Raw genomic sequence first — 19,735 nt, forward strand, 5'->3', positions numbered from 1 at the left:
TTAAATAGTAAATAATATTCTTTTTATGTTTTGTTATAAATTTTTTATATTATAAGCTTTTTATATCATACTAATGTAATTATGTTGCAAGTATTTAAATCTTGAGTTTTGAACAAATAGACAAATGATTCAAGTAGTAACCAATAGCACTTCTGATATGTTTGAAATTATTTAAATTTGTTTGAAGCTATTTTTTCTTCGAATATTTTCATTTTTTTTTCCTCCTACAAATATGCAAGCGCTTTATATATTATTTAGATACTTCTTAATGCTTTACGGAAACAGAATTTCATCGAGATTTTGCATGTGCACAATATACATTAAAAAGTGTAGCATGTTACACGACCTTCCATCGAATTGCGCTCGAACGTATAATGTACTTCACGTACCATATACGATATTTTACATGAACTTCTGAAAATGAGCATTCTAATCGTTCAAGATGTACCACGCACCTGCAGGGATCCTCTAACTTCAGACAATAGAGTCGAGACGTATGTATATACGAATATGTGTGCAAATATATTAGTGTACGTCAATCTGTGCAATGTGAAATAATATAAATTCAAAAGAGTTTCATATATTATAAAAATCATCGACCCTTATATTGTGGACGTTACATAATATTACTCGAATAACGAATAAACCTATATAAATATATAAAAAATGCAAGTCAATTTTACAATTCCAACAGTTTCATTAATATATACTGTTTTTTTTTCTATTTCTTCCATGCCTCGATGATATAAAAATATTGATATCGATAATAATAGTAATATAATTAACATTTTATGGAGTATATACAATTGGAACCGTACCATCCACAATTGAAGGATTTGCAATATGTTCGTTCAATTGTATCCATGCATATACGCTTAACAATTTGTAAGCTACAACACAAACTATCGCTCCTCATCACCAGACATCTTCGTTACATGTTTTGTATAACAATATATTAATTTAATGTAGAGCAACTAAAAAATTCCACTAATATTATGGAATAGTACTCATACAAGGAAAAATGTTTTCTTATATTTCTACATTATAACAATTTGTTCTATAATTTTCCATCACTTTATTTTAATCATTAAATTAACAAAATTTAACTAACGAAAGCGGTCTCTTTTTTCAAAAATGTTTAATAGAGAAAGAATTTTCAACTACTTCAGTAAATCTTTAATTAATAAACAGTGATTGTACGTACAATCAGAAAAGTCAATTGTAATTATACAATTCATTACTGTTGATGTATGAATATTTATATTTTTGTTTTCAAAATAACTCATAAAAATATTCAAAAACTAACAAGACTAAGATTCCTATTTAAATAATAAAAATAATAATTTTCTGTCTATCATTTTAATTTATTTCATAATAAATATTTCGTTGAATTAAAAATATTTTATAGACGATAAAGTGTAATAGTAACTTAATCGTAAAATTAATATTATTGAAATTGAGTCGAGCGAGCACGTATCTTTATTATGTATAATCTGTATATTTATAAGTTTAATATAAATACTACTGTCAACAGAATGATTTATAAAAATAAATCCATTACTCCAGTCAAAATTAATTAATTTCTTTCTGGAAGACTACATCTAATAGCTTCATATAAACAAAATAAAATACAAACACCATTCAGAAAAATGTTCTATTTCGCACGTTTATTTAAAAAAAGAAATCATTACCTCCACAAAACAAGTCTTTTCTAATTATTAGAAAGACATATATGTGTTTTGAATTTTTTTGTGTAATTAATTTTGTGTATTAAATTTTACATACAAAGTAGAGGAAGAAGATCTCATCCCCTAAGGTATTTTATAAATGTTACTATCATTTAATTTTGTCATTCCATCGATAGAACCTTCATAGAATCATTTGGACTAAAAATTTTGCTTCGCATTGTCTTTAACTTCAAAACAAAAATAATCATTATATTCACCACTATAAATTCATTGTACAAATAGAATATGTTCAACAAATAAAAATACTTGACAAAATAATCCTCCTAAACTTACAGTACGTGTTCCTCTTTTTAATTCAATATACAAGAAAGCTGACCTTAATTTCACAGGAGATAGTGATTTAAATACATATAAAATAACGCGACTAAAACATTACAAGAGATATGATAACAGAATGAATGTATAAATAATAAAAGCTCATTTAAATCCCATTCTCCATTCTGTTATCATTTGTTCATGTATGTGTGTTACATATTATATGTAAAATATCGTGTGAAATATACATTGAGAAAATATGATATACATGGAATTAAATTATTACAGAATTTCGATTCGCATCTACATCATTTCCAAATGTTGTATCGTCGTTTCACGTACACCAAAAGTTCAGTAAAACGACTTTATGTTTCAGAAAAATTACAGCACGTATGTTGACGTGTATCAAAGAAAAAGTAATACATTAAATCACATAGGACAGATTGACGTATCATTTCCTGTATAGATAATCCGGTCATCAGTATATAAATAAATACAATACATATAATAGAGAGATACACAGGTTGATGGTAATCGACAGGGAAGCTGAGGGCCTGTAGAGCAGATAAAATACACGAAAGTGTTAATTAAGTACAAGAGTGAGCTTAAACCTCAGCTTTCCCAAACCTACCATTCACAAAATTATCAAATAATTGGTTACGCGATTCAATCGAACGTTTAAGTAGGTCTGTTCCGGTGTAACAGTTCCTAAAAAAGCGCATGGAGAAAAATTGGCAGTGCGCAATGGGCAGTGAATCGAACTGTTATTAAATACCTATACACTGGAATAATGAATAGTATCAGGGACACTTAAATGCTTCCTTTAAAAAATGCAATTTTTCAAACTGAGGCAGTCTTAGGTAAAGTAAAATGGCGATGTAATCCCAAGAAAAATACTGTTCATCGTTGTGTCTTGTTAAACCTTCCTTTTTTTCCCGATACGTTTAACTGCGATATTATTGACCAACTGGCGAAAAATCCTGAAACTCTAATAACCGGCGAAAATACAACCAGACATGTATAAAATTTTCCCTTCTACTGTGTTTTCTTTTTTGTCATTTTTTTTCATTTTTTTTTTAATTCGCGTTCATTAAGAGTCTAGAAACTTCCTCGCCGGTATACAATATAAAAGATCTTTCTCGTTTTTTGCATCTATTATGTGCTTTCTTTACGCTTAACAATATACCATAATAACTATTGTTGAATGGGCAATTAGTCGATAATTATATCTATATAGATAATAATACAACTTAATGGTAGTAAGAGCAATAATAGATATAATATAGCTCCTATAGTGGTTGTAAAATCATTATATGATCCACATAGTGGCCTTCCAGATCGTAGCAACAGTCATATATATATAAATGTAATCGTATAAAGTAAATAAAAACAGACTGAAAAATGAACAGAAAATGTAATAGAAAAGAATTCTTTTTTTTACGTACTAAATATACGCAGATAGGCCTAGAGTAGTCTGAACTGCTCTCACAACTTTTAATTGAGAAGCCAATTCTTTTTCCTTTCATTTAACATTACTTTAATTGCCTTAATTTAGTGTCGTTCCTTGCTCTCTCACGCTCTCTTTCTCTCTCCCACTCACGTTTTTTCTCGTTCGTTCTCTCTTTTTTCTGAAAAAGGGTTCTTTACCCTCAACTTATAATACATATATAGACCCTCTCTAACTAGCTCACTACAATCCGTGGAGGTGTATGTTGCGTGACCTTTGCTTTATATATTTTTTATGTATATATATATAATATATAACATATTAATAATATATATATCGTAATGAAGATAGTAGGCATAGCCACTCGTGCTCGGATCACAGACTACTTGCTGCCGTACTCCCTTTGTACAGACAGTCTGGTGGACACTATGGCTTTTTCTCTTATTTAACGTTCCCATACGTTATTTTTCTTCGTGTTATATATACTACGTATACACGTATAGACATTCGGCCAACAATGAAATCATTAATTTCCATTTGTTTTTTTTTTACTTTTTTTTAATAAGTATTTTTTGCACGAATTTTGCATCTCAAATCCTTAAAACGCGTAGGCGGACCAATATTCAGCTACGTCACCGGAGATATAGTTTTTCAATCATAAGATAAATTATATCCCTTACTAACGAAGATTCCACCGATTGCATTGAGATTCCCTTCGTCGTTTTCTTATAATTTGTTACAAATATACTATATATATATATATGTATAGTAAAATAAATGAAATATACAATATTAATAAAAACAGATCAGGTTTAAAGGTTAGAGTTCATCATTTTCTCTTTTGTTACCATTTTGCTAACATCTGTACGTGTGTACGAGCGTATTTCGATACGGCCATGACATATAGACGTAAATACTACAGCCAGGATTAATTTATCCTAAGAAAAACTATCGCCTGACTAGCCTTAACGAAATCGCACGTATTTTTTACGGCATTGTTATTCACATGGTGTGTAGATTTGTACATATGTAACGAGGTGTATCTGATGCATGAAATGGAGGCACTAGTCAGTGTTTCTGGAGAGATTGACGGGTCCTGGGATAGCAATGAGGAGGTTGTGTCAGCAGGCACTGGTTTCCTCTCCTTCGAGTGTGCACGCGACATTCTCTAGCCTGTGGGCTAGATGTAATTTACGACAGCCTGCGTCTGTCTCCAAGGCCTCTAGGATCTATGCAATATTCCATTAATTAAATTACCAATCAACAAACTAAACATTTTAATAAAAAAGAGTCAAGCTTTGCTTTCAAGATACTTACTTGTTCATAATACTTGCTGACATAGATGTAAAGTTCTTTTAGTGCTGCGATCACATCAAACTCATTCGCATGTGACGCACTCAGCTGTTGCATGGCACTAGACATTTCTTGATCAGTGATTTGTGGCAGTCTTTGTACATCTGTGTAAAAACGACCCACTTTCTCTCGGTAATGCGGTATGTCCTTGGCAAAGAGTAACTTATTCGACGGTGAATCTTTCCCTAGCCTGTGTTCCGTCATCGAACAAGAGTCCATAAATGTTTGCGCTATCACGGAGAGGCTCGAGTCAACCGTCGTGGACTTATTTATATCGAACATGAAGTCTGGATTCTTAATAAAATTCACCCAAAATCTAAGCGGCAAACTATTCGATTTCCATGCGTGCGGTACCTCCGGGTCAACGATCCCGTGTTGCTTCGCAGCATCGTCCAGGAGATCGAACAGCCATTTTACAGCACTGGGTAATGCTTCATTCGCTGTTAGAATCGTATTCAAAAAATCATCGACGAACTTTTGAACGGTACCCTTCGTCGATAGTAATCTCGTTAAAAATATTTCAGGGATGGCTTTGTGTGTTCGTTCTGGATGATGATGCTTGCTACCGGTGAAACCCATACCTGGCGGATAGTGACTTTCTTCTATAGGCCTTACCAAATGATATAATCGTTGATTACCTCCATGACCGCTTTCTACGTCGCCGTTTGCTGTTATGATCGGCGGTGAATGTTGAGATTCGAAGTATAAACCGCTAACGGGATGATTGTACATTACAGGACTAATTAGATTGTGATTAGGTGTGGATGGAAGATGCGTGGACGAACAGTGATTCGCGTGACGATGTAGGTGATGGTGATGTGCATGGTGGTGAATGGACTGCTGCTGATGATGATAGTGCGATGGTTTACAATTGTGACACGGTGGTTTACAGGCGACGGAAAAACCATCGTTCTGTCTAGGAATCAACGACATCACTGCTGACTCTTTCACACCATAATGCGCCAACGTGTTTATCTTTTTCCATTCGCCGCTGCACTTTGACGTGAGATCCTCATCCTGAAGAGTTAAATGTCCGCCTCTACCGTGTCTCCATTCCAAATCTACGTCATGAACGGACGGCCTCAGTGAGAAAGGAGTATTCTTGTAGAGAGCATCTAGGATCTTGGACTTCACTTGATTTATAGTATCACAATCTAACACCTTGCACTGGATTTTCTCATCGAGATCATCTTGGACGACATGCAGAGTGACCACGCTGTGCTCAATCTGCTCACGGAGTAGCCTTTCTTCAGATAACGAGTATCTAGCGTCGTACGTAATCACGTCCACAGGACCCTTTTCTATCTGGTGCTTTATTGCCTTGAACAATAAAAATAGAGAGGAACCTGCATAGTCTTTAAGGTAATTGTACATACAAAGAGCCATCCAGTTAGTTAGCATCTTTTCTACCACGGATTCGGTCCTTCTAAGCATCAACTGAGGATGCTTTGTGTTCACTGCCTTTTCGATAAGTCTTAGTAAAAGATTCATGAGAATATCAGTCGCATACTCCATCTTACCCATCAGGACGACCATAAGTAATGATGCAACATTCACTTTATCTCTAATATTAAAGTCTTTCTGAGCCTCTAAGGTTTCGATGAACGTTAATACGAAGTATTTATTATTGATCAGTTGCTCGAACTGGATCATGGCAGCATCGTAGTTTGTACGAGACACATTACTACGTGATCTAGGATCATTTAATATAGGATGATGCGTAACACCGGGAAAAAATACTTTCATAATGTAATTCTTGTGGTCTAAAGTCGGAATACCGGACGACTCCAGATCAGCGGTTAAATCAGTCATATCGGTTTGTAGTTCAGCAAATGCTTGCTTACATTCCATCCTAACATTGCTTTCCAGAGTATCCATCTGTATCTGTATCCTTTTATATTCTCTCTCTGCTTGTGTACTCTTCCTTCTATATATTATTAACACTAAAACAAACAGAAACACAAGACCAAAAGTGCCAGCAGCTATTCCAGCAATTGCCTCTGGTGGGATCGGATAAGATTTAATCACTTCGTAGCGCAGATAACCAATGGGGAACCTTAGGCTACGACCCACACGTACTACCACCAAGGGTAAACCATTTTCAGTTTTAATTCCAAGTTCATCCGTATCAGCTGGTTGTTGATCAGGAGGAATACAAACCAATTGAGTTAGAGCAAGCGAAGTCACGTTACATGGCATTGTACCGACAGTAACGTTCACATCAGACTCATCACTGGCAAAAATCAAATTTTCCCCCTCGATAACTAGCGTATCACCTTTATATAATTTAATGTTACGCGGAAAGGCAAGAAATTTCGGATCTTCCACATAAAGTAAGCGATTTCTAAGACTCTTAAAATGCTTTTCCAAATCTCGTACACTTTCCACATTGTCCATAATAAATGCTATTTTCAAGGATAATTGAGATTCCTTTAACTTTAATGATTGAGGTGGTGTGCTTTGGCTATTAGCAGTAGCACGCCCGTTACGTCGAAGAGTCATGAACCGCTTAGCAACACTAGGACTTGGGCATTCCATCTGCGTCGGGTTTAATACTGTACAAACAGTCCTATTTACTGGCAGTAGTTCATTGTCGAAGTATACCTCCATTTCGGGCTTCTGGATAGTATCTAGATTGGTGCCGTGAACGGTGATCATACGGCCACCGGAAGCAAAACTTGTTAGTGGCTTAATCTCCATAATAGTAGGATCATGAGTGTAGTTATAGGGATTACCAATTAAAGTGCGATTCGCACCATCTATGCTAAGAGTCAGTCTGTCGATTCTTCTTACTCTATCGGATTTACTTGTTACACAAGTTAATCTGGTACTACTCGCTTGCGTGGCATTAACATGACACGCTAACTCGTCTAGGTAGGCTGATATAGTACTACCAATATTTAAATACATTCCAGTAATGGCAAGTTGCGTACCACCACTTTGTGGACCAACTGATGGGTAAACACCAGACAATCGTATATCCTTGTAATTAAATAACACTGCGCTTTCAGTGTAACCAGCGTCATTACCAACCACTACAGAGGCAGTGTCCGTTGCTTCGTGTCTTCCTGTACGGCAAACGATGCGTACAGACACTTCATAGTCGACTAAAGTACATGGTGTGTTACCAATATGTATTTTTCCATCCACGTCGCTTTCTTTCAGCCCCAAATTACTACCTTCGATAGTGACCAATGTTCCACCTTCGATCGGTCCACTGAGAGGTTTAATCATGTCTATCCTCGGTTTCGGACACTCAGTAAATGGCGAGTGCAAGCAAGAATGCCGGTACACGCAACTATTACCGCACCAAGTACATTCAAAACGCGCATCTCTGGTCACGCAAAGGGAACAATCTGCGTGTTCGCGATGCGAACCCAACACTTCACACTTATAAAGGATGATAGTAGTTTTGTCCACGTGATGATTAATGTTCCAGACAACCGTTACCTCTGCTTCGTATTCACCAGTGACCGCCTCATACGAGTAAACTGTTTTATCACATACTATAAAACGGCTGCTATCGACACGAGCTTGTACTTTTAAATTAGCACCCTCGATCGAGACGATGCATTGGAAACCACTGTGTCCTACTTGAGGATGCGGTAAATTCTCAACCTCGAGCACTATCTCTTTGGGTACACTGTTAGGTAACATCAATGGTTCCTGGCGTTGAACGAACTTTGGACAGTATTGTGCTCCGTGCGCGGCTAAATTTGCTTGATTCTGTGAACAGAAAGTTATCTTTTTTATAACAATACTAAATTTTATCTAAACATTAATACACTTACGTTTTCTCCTGAAATGATACCCTGACAGCTTGTGTTATGTGTACATTTATTATCATAGACACACCAACTACAGGCCCATTGAGATTTTACACACTCTGTACACACGGTATGCCTAGAGCAATCGAAGAAAGCGAAATTTCGTGAGACAAAATCTTTATTTGTTTCACTAGAGCGCACAGATAAAGGTACCAGGACATGATCGGCCCCGTCTGGTATATTCGGTCTTTCAAGTACGGGTGGTGTAGGACAAGATAATCCAAATCCGGTCATTAGTGCATCTATAGGTTCGGCGTTACCAAAAACACATTTGTAATTTGCGCCTGCTGGTAATTCGGGTAAAGTTCTGATTGTTAAGTGAACGGTGGTCATTTGATTGATAGGCATACGATCTGGAAGAACTTGCTCGAAATCAATGCATTGTTGTCCTGTACCTAAAGATAACCATCGTGGACTACTATGACTTGCTTTCTGACAATCTCCTCTAACTGTGCATCTAGAAATATACATTAATATTATTAAACAAAAGAAATAATGAAGAAAAAAATTAGATATTCACCTTTTTTCTAATGAACACCATCCACAATAAGGATCTTTCGCGTCTAGACAACTGCTGCAATTAGTATAACTACTGCAATGTTCAACTTGCACCTTAGAAATTTTAGAAGTCGATAAAACGTAAATATGTTCTCCATCTGGAGAAATCAAAGTATCAGGCATCAATCTGTTTCCTTTATCGATTACAATATTTTCGTAGACGAATGCTTCGTTTCCAGAAAGTAAAACTTTTTTCAGAGAACCGTCGTTAGTACCTAAGAATGCAACGGTATGACTTTCTGTATTAGCTATTGTTACAGAGGTAATGAATTCGTCAGGAAAATGTAAAATTGCTTGTCCCACAATTGGTGACATTCCGGAGATTTTCAAACCCACTTCACAGAAGTGCAAAATGTTGCCCGCTGTCTGGATAGAAAAATAAAGACACAACTCAATAAAAATATGCAATATTTTCAAATGGTAATATTTCAGTTCTTTAAATTTTATACTTACTCCTGCCGCAGGACATTTTCCATCTTGTATAGGACCACTGACATATCCCATGTTTCTATATTTAGTACTACCATTGAGACACATATGGATATTTTCAGTAAATCTTGTTTCAATCTCTTGCAAACTGTACACGCAAAGTGCTGACCGAGACAGCGGTTCGTTCGTGATTCCTCTACTTGGAGAAAATACGGAGACAAAAATGGGATCACCAACGGAAATACCCAATTGCATGGCTATATCACTACCGGCTGGTGCCACTTTCGCGTCTTGCACTAAATTATAAGATTGCGATTTCCCATCTCCTAAATTAACAGTACACTGTAGCGTCACTTCTGTATAACTATCATAATTTGGGTCATTGATACAGCTTCGAGCCAATCTAGAGATGTAACCCTTTTCCTCTTCTTCAGGAAGATGAGACTGTTTTTGTACCAATACAAAATATGCATAGTTGTTGGCATTGAACCCATACACATATTTAACCAGAAAATGGTCTCGATATTTCACGTCGATGTATACGATCGACTGTTTATTGAACGTATACTCCGCGAATTCTAAATTGTGAAGATTTCTGCTAGAAATAGCAGGCACGTCATGCCTGTAATCTCCTCTATTAGTGAATGTAGTACCAACATAGAGTATATTCGTTTGTCCCCAAGCATTGTATTTTTCGGGCCCAATAAAAGCGTATGTAGAAGAGCTTTCATCGTTTGCTGCTACACTATGGGGAATGAATTCCGGCTTAATAGATATGTTTGACATTTTGTACTTTTCACAAGCACCTTGAAGAAGGGAACCACATGCAATCAGTGTTTGTGATTCAAGATCAGCGATTAATAGTTTGTTTACATTGTCCATTAAAGATGTAGTTATGTCTCTGGAAGGACAGCCTGTTGCATGGCACTGGGGATTATCCAATCTTGGTCCTGAAAACAATAATGGATAACAATAACTTTTTTAGTAATGTTTCCATAGTACAAATATATATATATATATATATATATATATATATATATATATATCTTTTATAAAATATACAATTCTCATAAAAAGAATGAATAGCTAACCTGTGGAAACATATTCCTCCAGTCTGAGATTAGAATCTAACTGTAAAAGTCTGTTGATGGCACCTGCATATAATCTTCCTGTTGCAGGATCTATAGTAAGGTGATTAAATCGAAGGGCACCTTCCCTCGTTGTATTTGGATCTAGAGGATAAAATCCATATCTTTGACCATCTCCCATAGGAAACTGTGTTACAATGTGTAACGATCTATTTTCTTGCACAGGTGGAGTAGTACTAGCAGGTGTATCTATGGCTGCAGTTACCAGTACCACCAGGAACCAGGTAGCAACAGACATGGATGAAAAGGATAATCGATGAAATGGTAGTAGCAGTTTAGGAGATAACACAGTAGGCGAAATGGGAAATGATACAAATCCCAAGAATCTCATGATGTGTAGGCAATAGTTGACAAAGCACATGCGCACACGCTATGCGTGTGCGTTTGTGCATGTACAAGTCTAGGGTAGGAAGCTTAGAAAATATAATAAGGGTATTTGTCCCACTGGTAGAAGGCCAGTATCAATATAGTACTACCAATTACACATGTATCCAGGCACCGACATGATGCACATTGCCTGGCACCTCTGGAACATTTCAAAACCACAATTACAATTAGTTATTTATTCTTAAAAAAATTTCACACATCACATACATTTTTCACCAATATCTACCAATTAACCAAATAAAAAATTGTTCATAAAATAACATTGACTATATATTAAATTTTAAGAGAAAGTCTAATTTACATGAAAAAAATTAAATAATTTTAGCAAAATAAAACATTATAAGAGACAAAACGAAAATGTCGAAGACACATCAGGATATATCATTAAGACATTTCGAACATTCATATTTTGTCAGGTTTACGTTACGTATCTAAATACACGAACATCCACGATCAAGCCATACAATGATTAAATATAATAATCGAGAAGTGAATTGTCAAAATGTAAATAATGTATCACTGACCGATTTCGATACTAAAACATTTCGACGACGATGTCAGGCTAGGGCAGATGGCTCCTCCACACTTTTTGAGTAACACCGATGCACGCACCGCCCTTCATTAGTACGAGCAGCATAGCTGCACTTGACAGTTAAGGCCAGTGTCTTTGCACAAAGGCAAGGATATTCTACTCCTTGTCAATAATCGTCTAACAAAACACAAACGTACTAAATTACTCAATACTCAACAATAAAATATTCTAGAAACTCATAAACATTCCCAGGAACACTCATAAAACACGAGAATATCCACGGGTAATTACTGAAAAAGAAAAAGGAATTACCTCCAGCATGAAAAAAGCTCGCAGCTTCGATTCGCTCGATCTGATATGATCATCAGTCAGCTCGTGTTAACTTTCCTTCTTTTTCTCTTGATTCACGAAAATTTCATATATACAACGAATTAAAATAAAAGGAAACAAGTTCGATTTATCACGTAGAGTCAACCCTTTTCATGAAAAAGCCAAAGTGTATAACACGACTACACGATGGAATGTTCGTACGCCAGAGTCGCTACGACACATCGCGGATATGCACTCACTATGTCCTTGATACAGGTCTCTGATATAGTATCCGAACGATGAAACAACGAAACGCACGGTTTAGACTTAATGGAACTCCTTATTATCTCTTGTAGTAACGCGTAAAGAGTATAAATACCGTTTCGTTACTTGATAATAACACTAAACAGAGAATCGGAATGAGCCGCCATTAAAATTCGACCGACAGCGACAGGCTGCACGAGTTTAGAGCAAGTTGGGGGCCGTGGCTACGGCATGCGCCGCCGCTTGTTCATTATCTTTCTCTCTCTGTTCCTCTCGTCAAGCTTTTCCCACGGTTCAGTGCCTTTCCTTGGCTAGTTCTATCACTCTCTTCTTCCCAACTTTCCTTTTCTTTCTTACGGTTGTGTGTGGGATACTCTATCGGACTTACAGATGCCGCGTCCTCCCGTGGCTGAAACCCTGTACTGTTTACTTTAATGGTAAAAGCTGGTAAAACTAGTGATATGCTTTCGAACCATCAAACTAGCGATGAACATTCGAATCTCAATCTCGAAACGATTCCAAGCTTTACGAGACTATGGAAATATGAATCATTTTTAACATTATTGGAACTCTTAAGTCTTCCACTACATCCAACTTTTATCTTGAGTCTTTAAAGATTTCGGCACGTCTTGAAAGTCTTGGCAGGTTTAAACACTAATTACTACTATTATATTACACTATACACCACTTATAATTTATAATAATGGTTTGAAAACATGAATTTGCTTAATTCTACCTAGACAGGAATAGACAAGGAGATAATTCTACATGCGGAAATAAGTCGAAAATGTAGAATAAGGTGTTTTTTTAAGGCCTCGTTTTTGAGACAATCAAATTTGAAAATTTGCCAACACTCTCAATATATACAAAAAGATAAATAACGTAAATGAACGTGTTTATGGCTTTCGTTAAAAACTTATGTCCATATACCGTTTAGACAAAAAAATATTTATATATTAAAACTGTTCGTAAAATATTAAATACTTACCAAGCCCTTAAAATTTACCAAAATTCTCAAAACTTTCAAACCTATTTTTCCGAGCATTCAACGTTTTCAAGACTTCTAAGCTCTAAAACGTATTAACAGAGATTCGAAACAATTCGAAGTGTTTCAAATCCCATCACTACATGGACTTGTGAATCAGTTCGAATATGTACATATTTAATAAAATTCAAATTACTTCAAACATGATTCGATATTTGAAGCATTTAGAAGTTTTGGAGAATCCTGAGTCCTTAAAGCTTCGATAATTTTTGGTAGTTTTAATGGATCCTAAAAGTTCTGATAAATTTCAGAATTGATAAGTATTCAATGTCTTATATTTTGTATTATATTTTACCTTCAGTGGCTTGTATGTATAATATATTAACAAGATAGTTAGTATCTTATAAAAGATGTATAATTATTATGATTATTATGTAAGATATTAATGGTCTCATTAATATATAATAGCTGTAAAAATAGCTTAAATTTTCAGTCAGTTTTGAAACCTTGAAATCTTCTAAATCATTCAATATTTATCGAAACTTGCAAGATTCAAGATTTATACAATATTTCAAATGTTTTAATTATCAAATCATATTCGAAGCAGTTAGTACTGAAAAACTTCGAATCGTTTTGAAATTGAGATTGATTACTACATTCCCATTGTATTAGCTCAAGAAGGCGTCCAATTCAAGACGAACCGATAGTGTTTCCTAGGCGACATACGTAAAGAACGAGAAGAACAAGGTGCTTACAATGGAATTTGACTTATAACTTTATTGGGTGGGTATAGCACTTCTCGTATTTTCTCTCTTTCCTTCCCATAGCTTTTGGTGACACCCAATTTTCCATTATACCTTGTAGCGAAAATCTTCGATGTAAGATGTTTTTACGCATTTTTTTGTTTTTGTTTTTAATCTCCTTTGTACTCACATTCTTTACATACTGCACAAATAAAAACCCTTTGTAGAATATCTCTTCATAAGTCGACTGGTTTAAGTAGTCAAGTCTAAAGTGACTCATGTGTCACAATTTATTATTGTAAATATGTTATTTACACATATAACTAAGCTTCAAACAGCTTAATAACGCTCTTCTTACTTTTCTTTTCGCATTTATGGAGAGGGTTTGGATTTTTTGGCTGTGGTATTTCTTCATTTTACATGTAACAAATACAATAGATGATAACTAATATAGCAGGTCATAATTAAGAACATGATAATCGACGTATAACGTAACTATATAAGACTGGATTCATCCTATCTGTCCCTCTGAATGTATGTATCGACCATTTTCTTAAACTCGTTATACAATATATATGTAAAGCTGTGTATATCTGTATTTTATGTCTGTATGTGTCTCTCTAATATTTACTTAAATGTTAACTTCTTACAGACCGATTACATCTTTGAAAGGAAAAATCTCTATACTTCTATATAAGCCAAACTTAGTATATACCTAAATAGACACTTTTAATATCATAGATGTTTTCTTAGATACAAATACACACTTTTTTTTAAAGTCTCATATGTTTTATGCACGAAGGCTTCCTCAAACACCATATAAAAATTATAAAACAGAAAGAATGTTTAAAATTTACCGCCTAACAAGTTATTATACATGAGTTTATAAGAGTCGGTGCTATGGCCAGCCTCCTTAGGCCTTTTATATACGACAACGTCAAAATTAAAATCTAGGCTAAACTGTCTCACCTCCTGGCATACAGGTGGATTTTATTTTTATTTCTATTCGGAACTGTGTGTTTCACTCAGATTTAAGCAGCGTCGAACTACATTGTGTAAAATGTTTTTGATATTTATACTCCTGCTGGTCCGCTTAGTCTTTCAGCCATATTCTTTATCTAGTATTCAAGTTTTATAATTATTCAACAAGTCCATGAATGTCCAGCCTCGTTCTTAATACCGCTCATCCGTAAACTAGAATTTAAGAACTAGTTACGGATGAACTGAGTTATTACAAGTACAAAAAAGGATCGTGATCTACATTGTTTCATATCATGCGACTTCTTATATGTATGTTTAATGTGCCAATATGTAAGAGCGCGTTCAAAGCGCTACGATTTATTTAGGTAAATTACGTATCTGCTTGCAAGGGTGTACTGTATTATGCATTAATAACCTTTTCACTGACGCAAAAATGTTGATAGTAATAGTTTTAGTATTAGTGGTAATTTTATCTGTGGTAGTAGTACTGATGCTGGTGATAATGGTGGGATATTGTATCGTAGACGACAAGTGAAACCACCTATCCCAATGAGGGGAAATCATTTTCATCATCTACTTTGGGTGCATTTTGACGTCCTCGAGGCGACCTCTGTTCGGATTGTGAAGCCTAGAAGTAAGAAATATATATAATTTGCATTACATCTACACACACTAAGTTTCAATCGAAAACGAAAACAAATACTTACAGGACCACGTGAATCTCCATCTCTAGGAGCTCCACGATTACCAAATCCACGACCATTTGCACGTTCTCCACGACCTCGTCCTCGACCACGTCCACCAGAACCACGTCGAGAATCACTGAATTGTATGTCAATGCCCAAAAGACGCTTTTGTCTCCCTACACGTTGTGGATATTCCGCAGCAGCATCATATTCTTCTTCTTCTTCTTCTTCCTCATCTACTCCCTCCTTCTTCCTTTCCAATGCATACATCTTCTTCCAGCGAGTCAAATCTTCACCTTCTCCAGCTTTACGTAAATTGTATTGAGGCTTCACTCTGTTATTACGTAAAGCTTTCCATTCATCCAAAGTTAATTCGCGCGATTCTTCCTCGACAGGCTTTTCTTCCACCGCGTCTGCAGTTATCTCTCCTTCTTTTGTTTCTGTGGTCGTTTGGTTGGCATCTCCATCAGGTTTTTCATTAGCCCAATCTTGATTATCTTGATTTAAACTTTCTCTGAAAATAGAATAAGGAACACAAATTATTAAAACGTGAATTTTTGTTAAATCAATTTTGTTAGAATCAATACTTACTCAATCTCATCATTATGGGTACCCCAGTTATGGCTACCAGCACCATCCTTTTTGTCTACTGGTTTAACTCCACTGCTTAAACATGCAAACAATGGATTTATTAATGTTAAATACCTATCGGGATATAATTCAACAAGAATAAATGAAAAATTATGTATACGTTTTATCGGAACCAGATTGACGATCAAATTCACGTTTTCCACGATAATCATATCCTCCACGACCGCGTGGTCCACCACGTCCACGCACCATTCCGCGCATTCCACCACGACCCCTACGCTCCCCGTATTCACCACGTTGATTATCAGTGGAGTTTCGGAACTCTCGAGTTTCACGTCCCTCACTGAAGAATTAAAAAATAAAAGATTACAAAAAGAAATAAAAATATTGTTAACACTTCTTTCTTTTTCTATATTTGTATACTAACCCGGGAGGTCCTCGTCTTAGTTCTCCCTGACCACGAGGCGTTCTTTCACCATCCTCACGATTACGCCTATTGTTCCGTTCTTCTCTACTTTCTCCAGAGAATTTGACATTACGATTTCCACCACCAGTTCTTGATTGCGGTGGCTTTTTATCGCCAACTATATAAAAAAAATCATAATGTTAATAAGTAAAATGGAATTGTTACAAATAGTAAATTTATTAAAAATTAGTAATTTATATATATACTTCATATATCTACATAATAGCTTAATATAAAACAGAAGTACAACAAAATTTATATTTGTAAATAATGCATAATTACAGTTACTAGTGATTTAGAATACATAAAAACTTTTATATTATTAAAGTAATTTCTCATAATATTAATTTTATATTTTGACATATGAGCCTCTTGCTACATGCCAAACCAAACAACTCTTGTCCATCTCTCAATTTCATTATCTAAGTAAATAATTAATGTTTAATTCTTTAAAAAGAATATAGTATAAATAATAAGAAGATAGTATAAATAGTAATAAATTCCAGGGTAAATTTTAAAAAATAATATAGAATATATATATTATTAGTTTTCTCATTTATGGAATTGATCAATGTAGCTTCTGGATAACTTACACAGTCAAAGCAAAAACACATACATATACATATTAATATAATTTTAATATAGTATATCGATTATTTGCAGCAAAAATAATAAGAGCCTTTTATAAATCATCAAACAATAAAATATAATACAATCTCCAATCACCTAACGCAGAAATCATTTTTCATTAAATTATATTAATATCCTGCACATATTTAACGATTGTGTACAAATTTCGAGATAAATCACAGCAGCTTATCGTAATTATTTGTTAAATGACACGTGGGGTCACCATTGGTAAATTCTATTTTTACGATACGAGAACCTCACACTATGCGGTATAAAAAATTCTCAAAAAGTTACAAGAAACATGAACATTGGTACAATAAAATCCATACAAATTGTTCGAACTTAAAGAATAGCATTGATTGAAAGAATTAATAGAAAGAAATGATTAGCAACAGAACGAGAAAATCGTTAAGTGTGCGGCAAAATATCAAAAGCACATGGACCCACGAGGGACTAGGAGCGACGGCCATAATACCGCGCACGAGGCAAGAACGCAATGAAAAATGACTAACCTTGATCTTTCTTCAAATCTTGGACCTTGGAAGGTTGTTGTTGGGAATCCTTGATCACACGATTTTTTTGAGTTTTATTACCGGTTCCTTTCTGTGCGTCCGGCTGCTTACTCTTATTCTCCTTCTCCGAAAGCTTCTCCTTTTTCCTGGCTTCTTTCTTTAGTTCCTCTTCTCGGAGCTTTTCGTGCGGATCTTCGTCATCACCCAACGCTAACGAGAACTTGTTGGTAACGGCAATGCTGTACATATTTTCCATGATGTCTCTTATCCTCTATTCGTCGAGGATCACGCGAAAATTTCACGGCTACTCTTGAGCCCTTGTGTAACAGAGACATCCAATATTTCAATATGGCTGAGTCGGAGAATAGTTCACCACGAGGTCTGTGCTCAGGGAGGGACCGCATAATTGTCTTGCACCCAGCGCGCCACCTCCCCACCAATATTATTTATATCGTCAATTTTATATCGTTTCAGACAGTAAATCACCCTCTAAAATTAAATTTTTAATTTTAATCCTATTGTATTGTCAAAATAACTAATATTCATCGATAAAGCAAGATAGTTTTTCGTACTGCCGTTCTCAAAGAAACCGGCATTATTTCCATGAATTACTTAACGCCAACTGAATAGATTTTCTTATCTTTTATACTACTTTATCTTATTGTCGTACAATAATATTTATACACGCTATTTTTTATTGTATATCATATTTCATAGCGTTTAAATAAAAAATATCAACCAGTTGTATTGTTCGATACCTGATGGCTACGATTTATTTAATAATTGAAAATCTCGTATGACCGCATATTATGCAATGATATTGTTTAAAAGTTTCTCTCGAAGATCGTTTCCCCGGAGTTATTTTTCGTCCGCCGAATTACACCTTTTATGTTACCTGATTAAATTTTGTATTATTTATATACTTAACATATACGTACATATTTACGTTGTATGAGAGTCTATTATCTCTCTGCGATGTAAAAATAAACGTACTTTATTATATCTGAGGATATGTACCTTTTTGCAATTTGCTAATTAGATGAAGTATGTATATAGACATAATTATAAATACATATAGTAAATATAAAGTATATATAATGTTATTATTATTTATGTTTTGTCTTCTTTTTGTTTAAAACATATAGGATATGAATGTAATTGATAGAATTTCAACCTTAATTTAGGTGAAACATTATTATTTTGAGTATAAAATTTATTAAATCTGGAAAAACGTTAAATAAAAGAACACGATATTAAAACTATAGGTAAATCAATAGTAAGATAATTTACGATTTTCTACATGTAAGGTGGAAAATGGTATCAATAGTGTTAAGTATGTATTTCGTTTAACAACATATGACATGTTTTTTTCAATTTGCATTTCATATATAAGTACATCATAAAGTATAAACCATTTATGAAATCCTTATGCCGCATTCTTATGTAAAATAGAAGTTGTGAACATGAAAAAGTTTTAAAATCAAAGTTTCTTCAATTCAAAATACAATATTAATATATAATAATATTTTACAAATAAAAAAATTGTTTTCAATAATATTTTACTATACATAAATATATAATATATACATGTGTTCAACAAATCTTCATATAAGCAATATGTAACTATTATTTTATAACAATAAGTTTCAAATGTACAGGCGTTTAATTACAATAATATTCTTTACACACCGCCTAAAATATTATAATTTTTCTTTCATTTGTTAAATTAGCGTAAAATACTTTGTGAGATACATATTACATATTTTCTACTTCTGAAAACATTTACAATTTATTTATTTATACAAATATTTAGTACCCAAATATGTAATTCAAGTATATGTAAAAAAGAACAACAAATAATTTACCAAAATTAATCAATCCCTT

At 34.5% G+C, this 19,735-nt stretch overlaps 2 protein-coding genes and 1 long non-coding RNA gene across 3 annotated transcripts; 1 reads left to right on the forward strand and 2 right to left on the reverse strand.

Moving 5' to 3' along the window:
- Nucleotides 1-1,640: 1,640 nt before the first annotated feature.
- On the reverse strand, nucleotides 1,641-12,457 carry LOC126873607 (plexin-B). The gene is made up of 8 exons (XM_050634642.1): nucleotides 11,997-12,457; nucleotides 11,677-11,861; nucleotides 10,709-11,291; nucleotides 9,642-10,567; nucleotides 9,151-9,554; nucleotides 8,595-9,087; nucleotides 4,768-8,529; nucleotides 1,641-4,679 (listed from the first exon to the last, which is right to left on the reverse strand). Exons 3-8 carry the CDS (start codon nucleotides 11,124-11,126, stop codon nucleotides 4,572-4,574), a joined length of 6,111 nt encoding a protein of 2,036 aa, XP_050490599.1. The 5' UTR covers nucleotides 11,127-11,291; nucleotides 11,677-11,861; nucleotides 11,997-12,457; the 3' UTR covers nucleotides 1,641-4,571.
- A 127-nt stretch (nucleotides 12,458-12,584) lies between these two features.
- Nucleotides 12,585-14,756, forward strand: LOC126873641 (uncharacterized). The gene is made up of 2 exons (XR_007692474.1): nucleotides 12,585-12,704; nucleotides 13,915-14,756. It is a non-coding gene; the product is annotated as an uncharacterized LOC126873641 (long non-coding RNA).
- Nucleotides 14,258-18,237, reverse strand: LOC126873624 (plasminogen activator inhibitor 1 RNA-binding protein-like). Its single transcript, XM_050634689.1, has 6 exons — nucleotides 17,852-18,237; nucleotides 16,671-16,827; nucleotides 16,404-16,586; nucleotides 16,244-16,315; nucleotides 15,674-16,166; nucleotides 14,258-15,594 (listed from the first exon to the last, which is right to left on the reverse strand). Exons 1-6 carry the CDS (start codon nucleotides 18,105-18,107, stop codon nucleotides 15,508-15,510), a joined length of 1,248 nt encoding a protein of 415 aa, XP_050490646.1. The 5' UTR covers nucleotides 18,108-18,237; the 3' UTR covers nucleotides 14,258-15,507.
- Between the last annotated feature and the right edge of the window lie 1,498 nt (nucleotides 18,238-19,735).

This window comes from Bombus huntii, chromosome 15, assembly GCF_024542735.1.
Source record: "Bombus huntii isolate Logan2020A chromosome 15, iyBomHunt1.1, whole genome shotgun sequence".
Taxonomy (NCBI): Eukaryota; Metazoa; Arthropoda; class Insecta; order Hymenoptera; family Apidae; genus Bombus; species Bombus huntii.

Excerpts from the sequence above, each read along its gene's own strand:
- LOC126873607 (XM_050634642.1), bottom strand. The coding sequence starts at position 11,126 with ATGTGCTTTGTCAACTATTGCCTACACATCATGAGATTCTTGGGATTT. Across the intron at positions 10,568-10,708 it reads GGAGGAATATGTTTCCACAG|GACCAAGATTGGATAATCCC; the intron begins GTTAGCTATTCA and ends TATTGTTTTCAG. Across the intron at positions 9,088-9,150 it reads TGGTGTTCATTAGAAAAAAG|ATGCACAGTTAGAGGAGATT; the intron begins GTGAATATCTAA and ends GTATATTTCTAG.
- LOC126873624 (XM_050634689.1), bottom strand. The coding sequence starts at position 18,107 with ATGGAAAATATGTACAGCATTGCCGTTACCAACAAGTTCTCGTTAGCG. Across the intron at positions 16,828-17,851 it reads AGATTTGAAGAAAGATCAAG|TTGGCGATAAAAAGCCACCG; the intron begins GTTAGTCATTTT and ends TTTTTTATATAG. Across the intron at positions 16,167-16,243 it reads ACCCATAATGATGAGATTGA|AGAAAGTTTAAATCAAGATA; the intron begins GTAAGTATTGAT and ends TTCTATTTTCAG.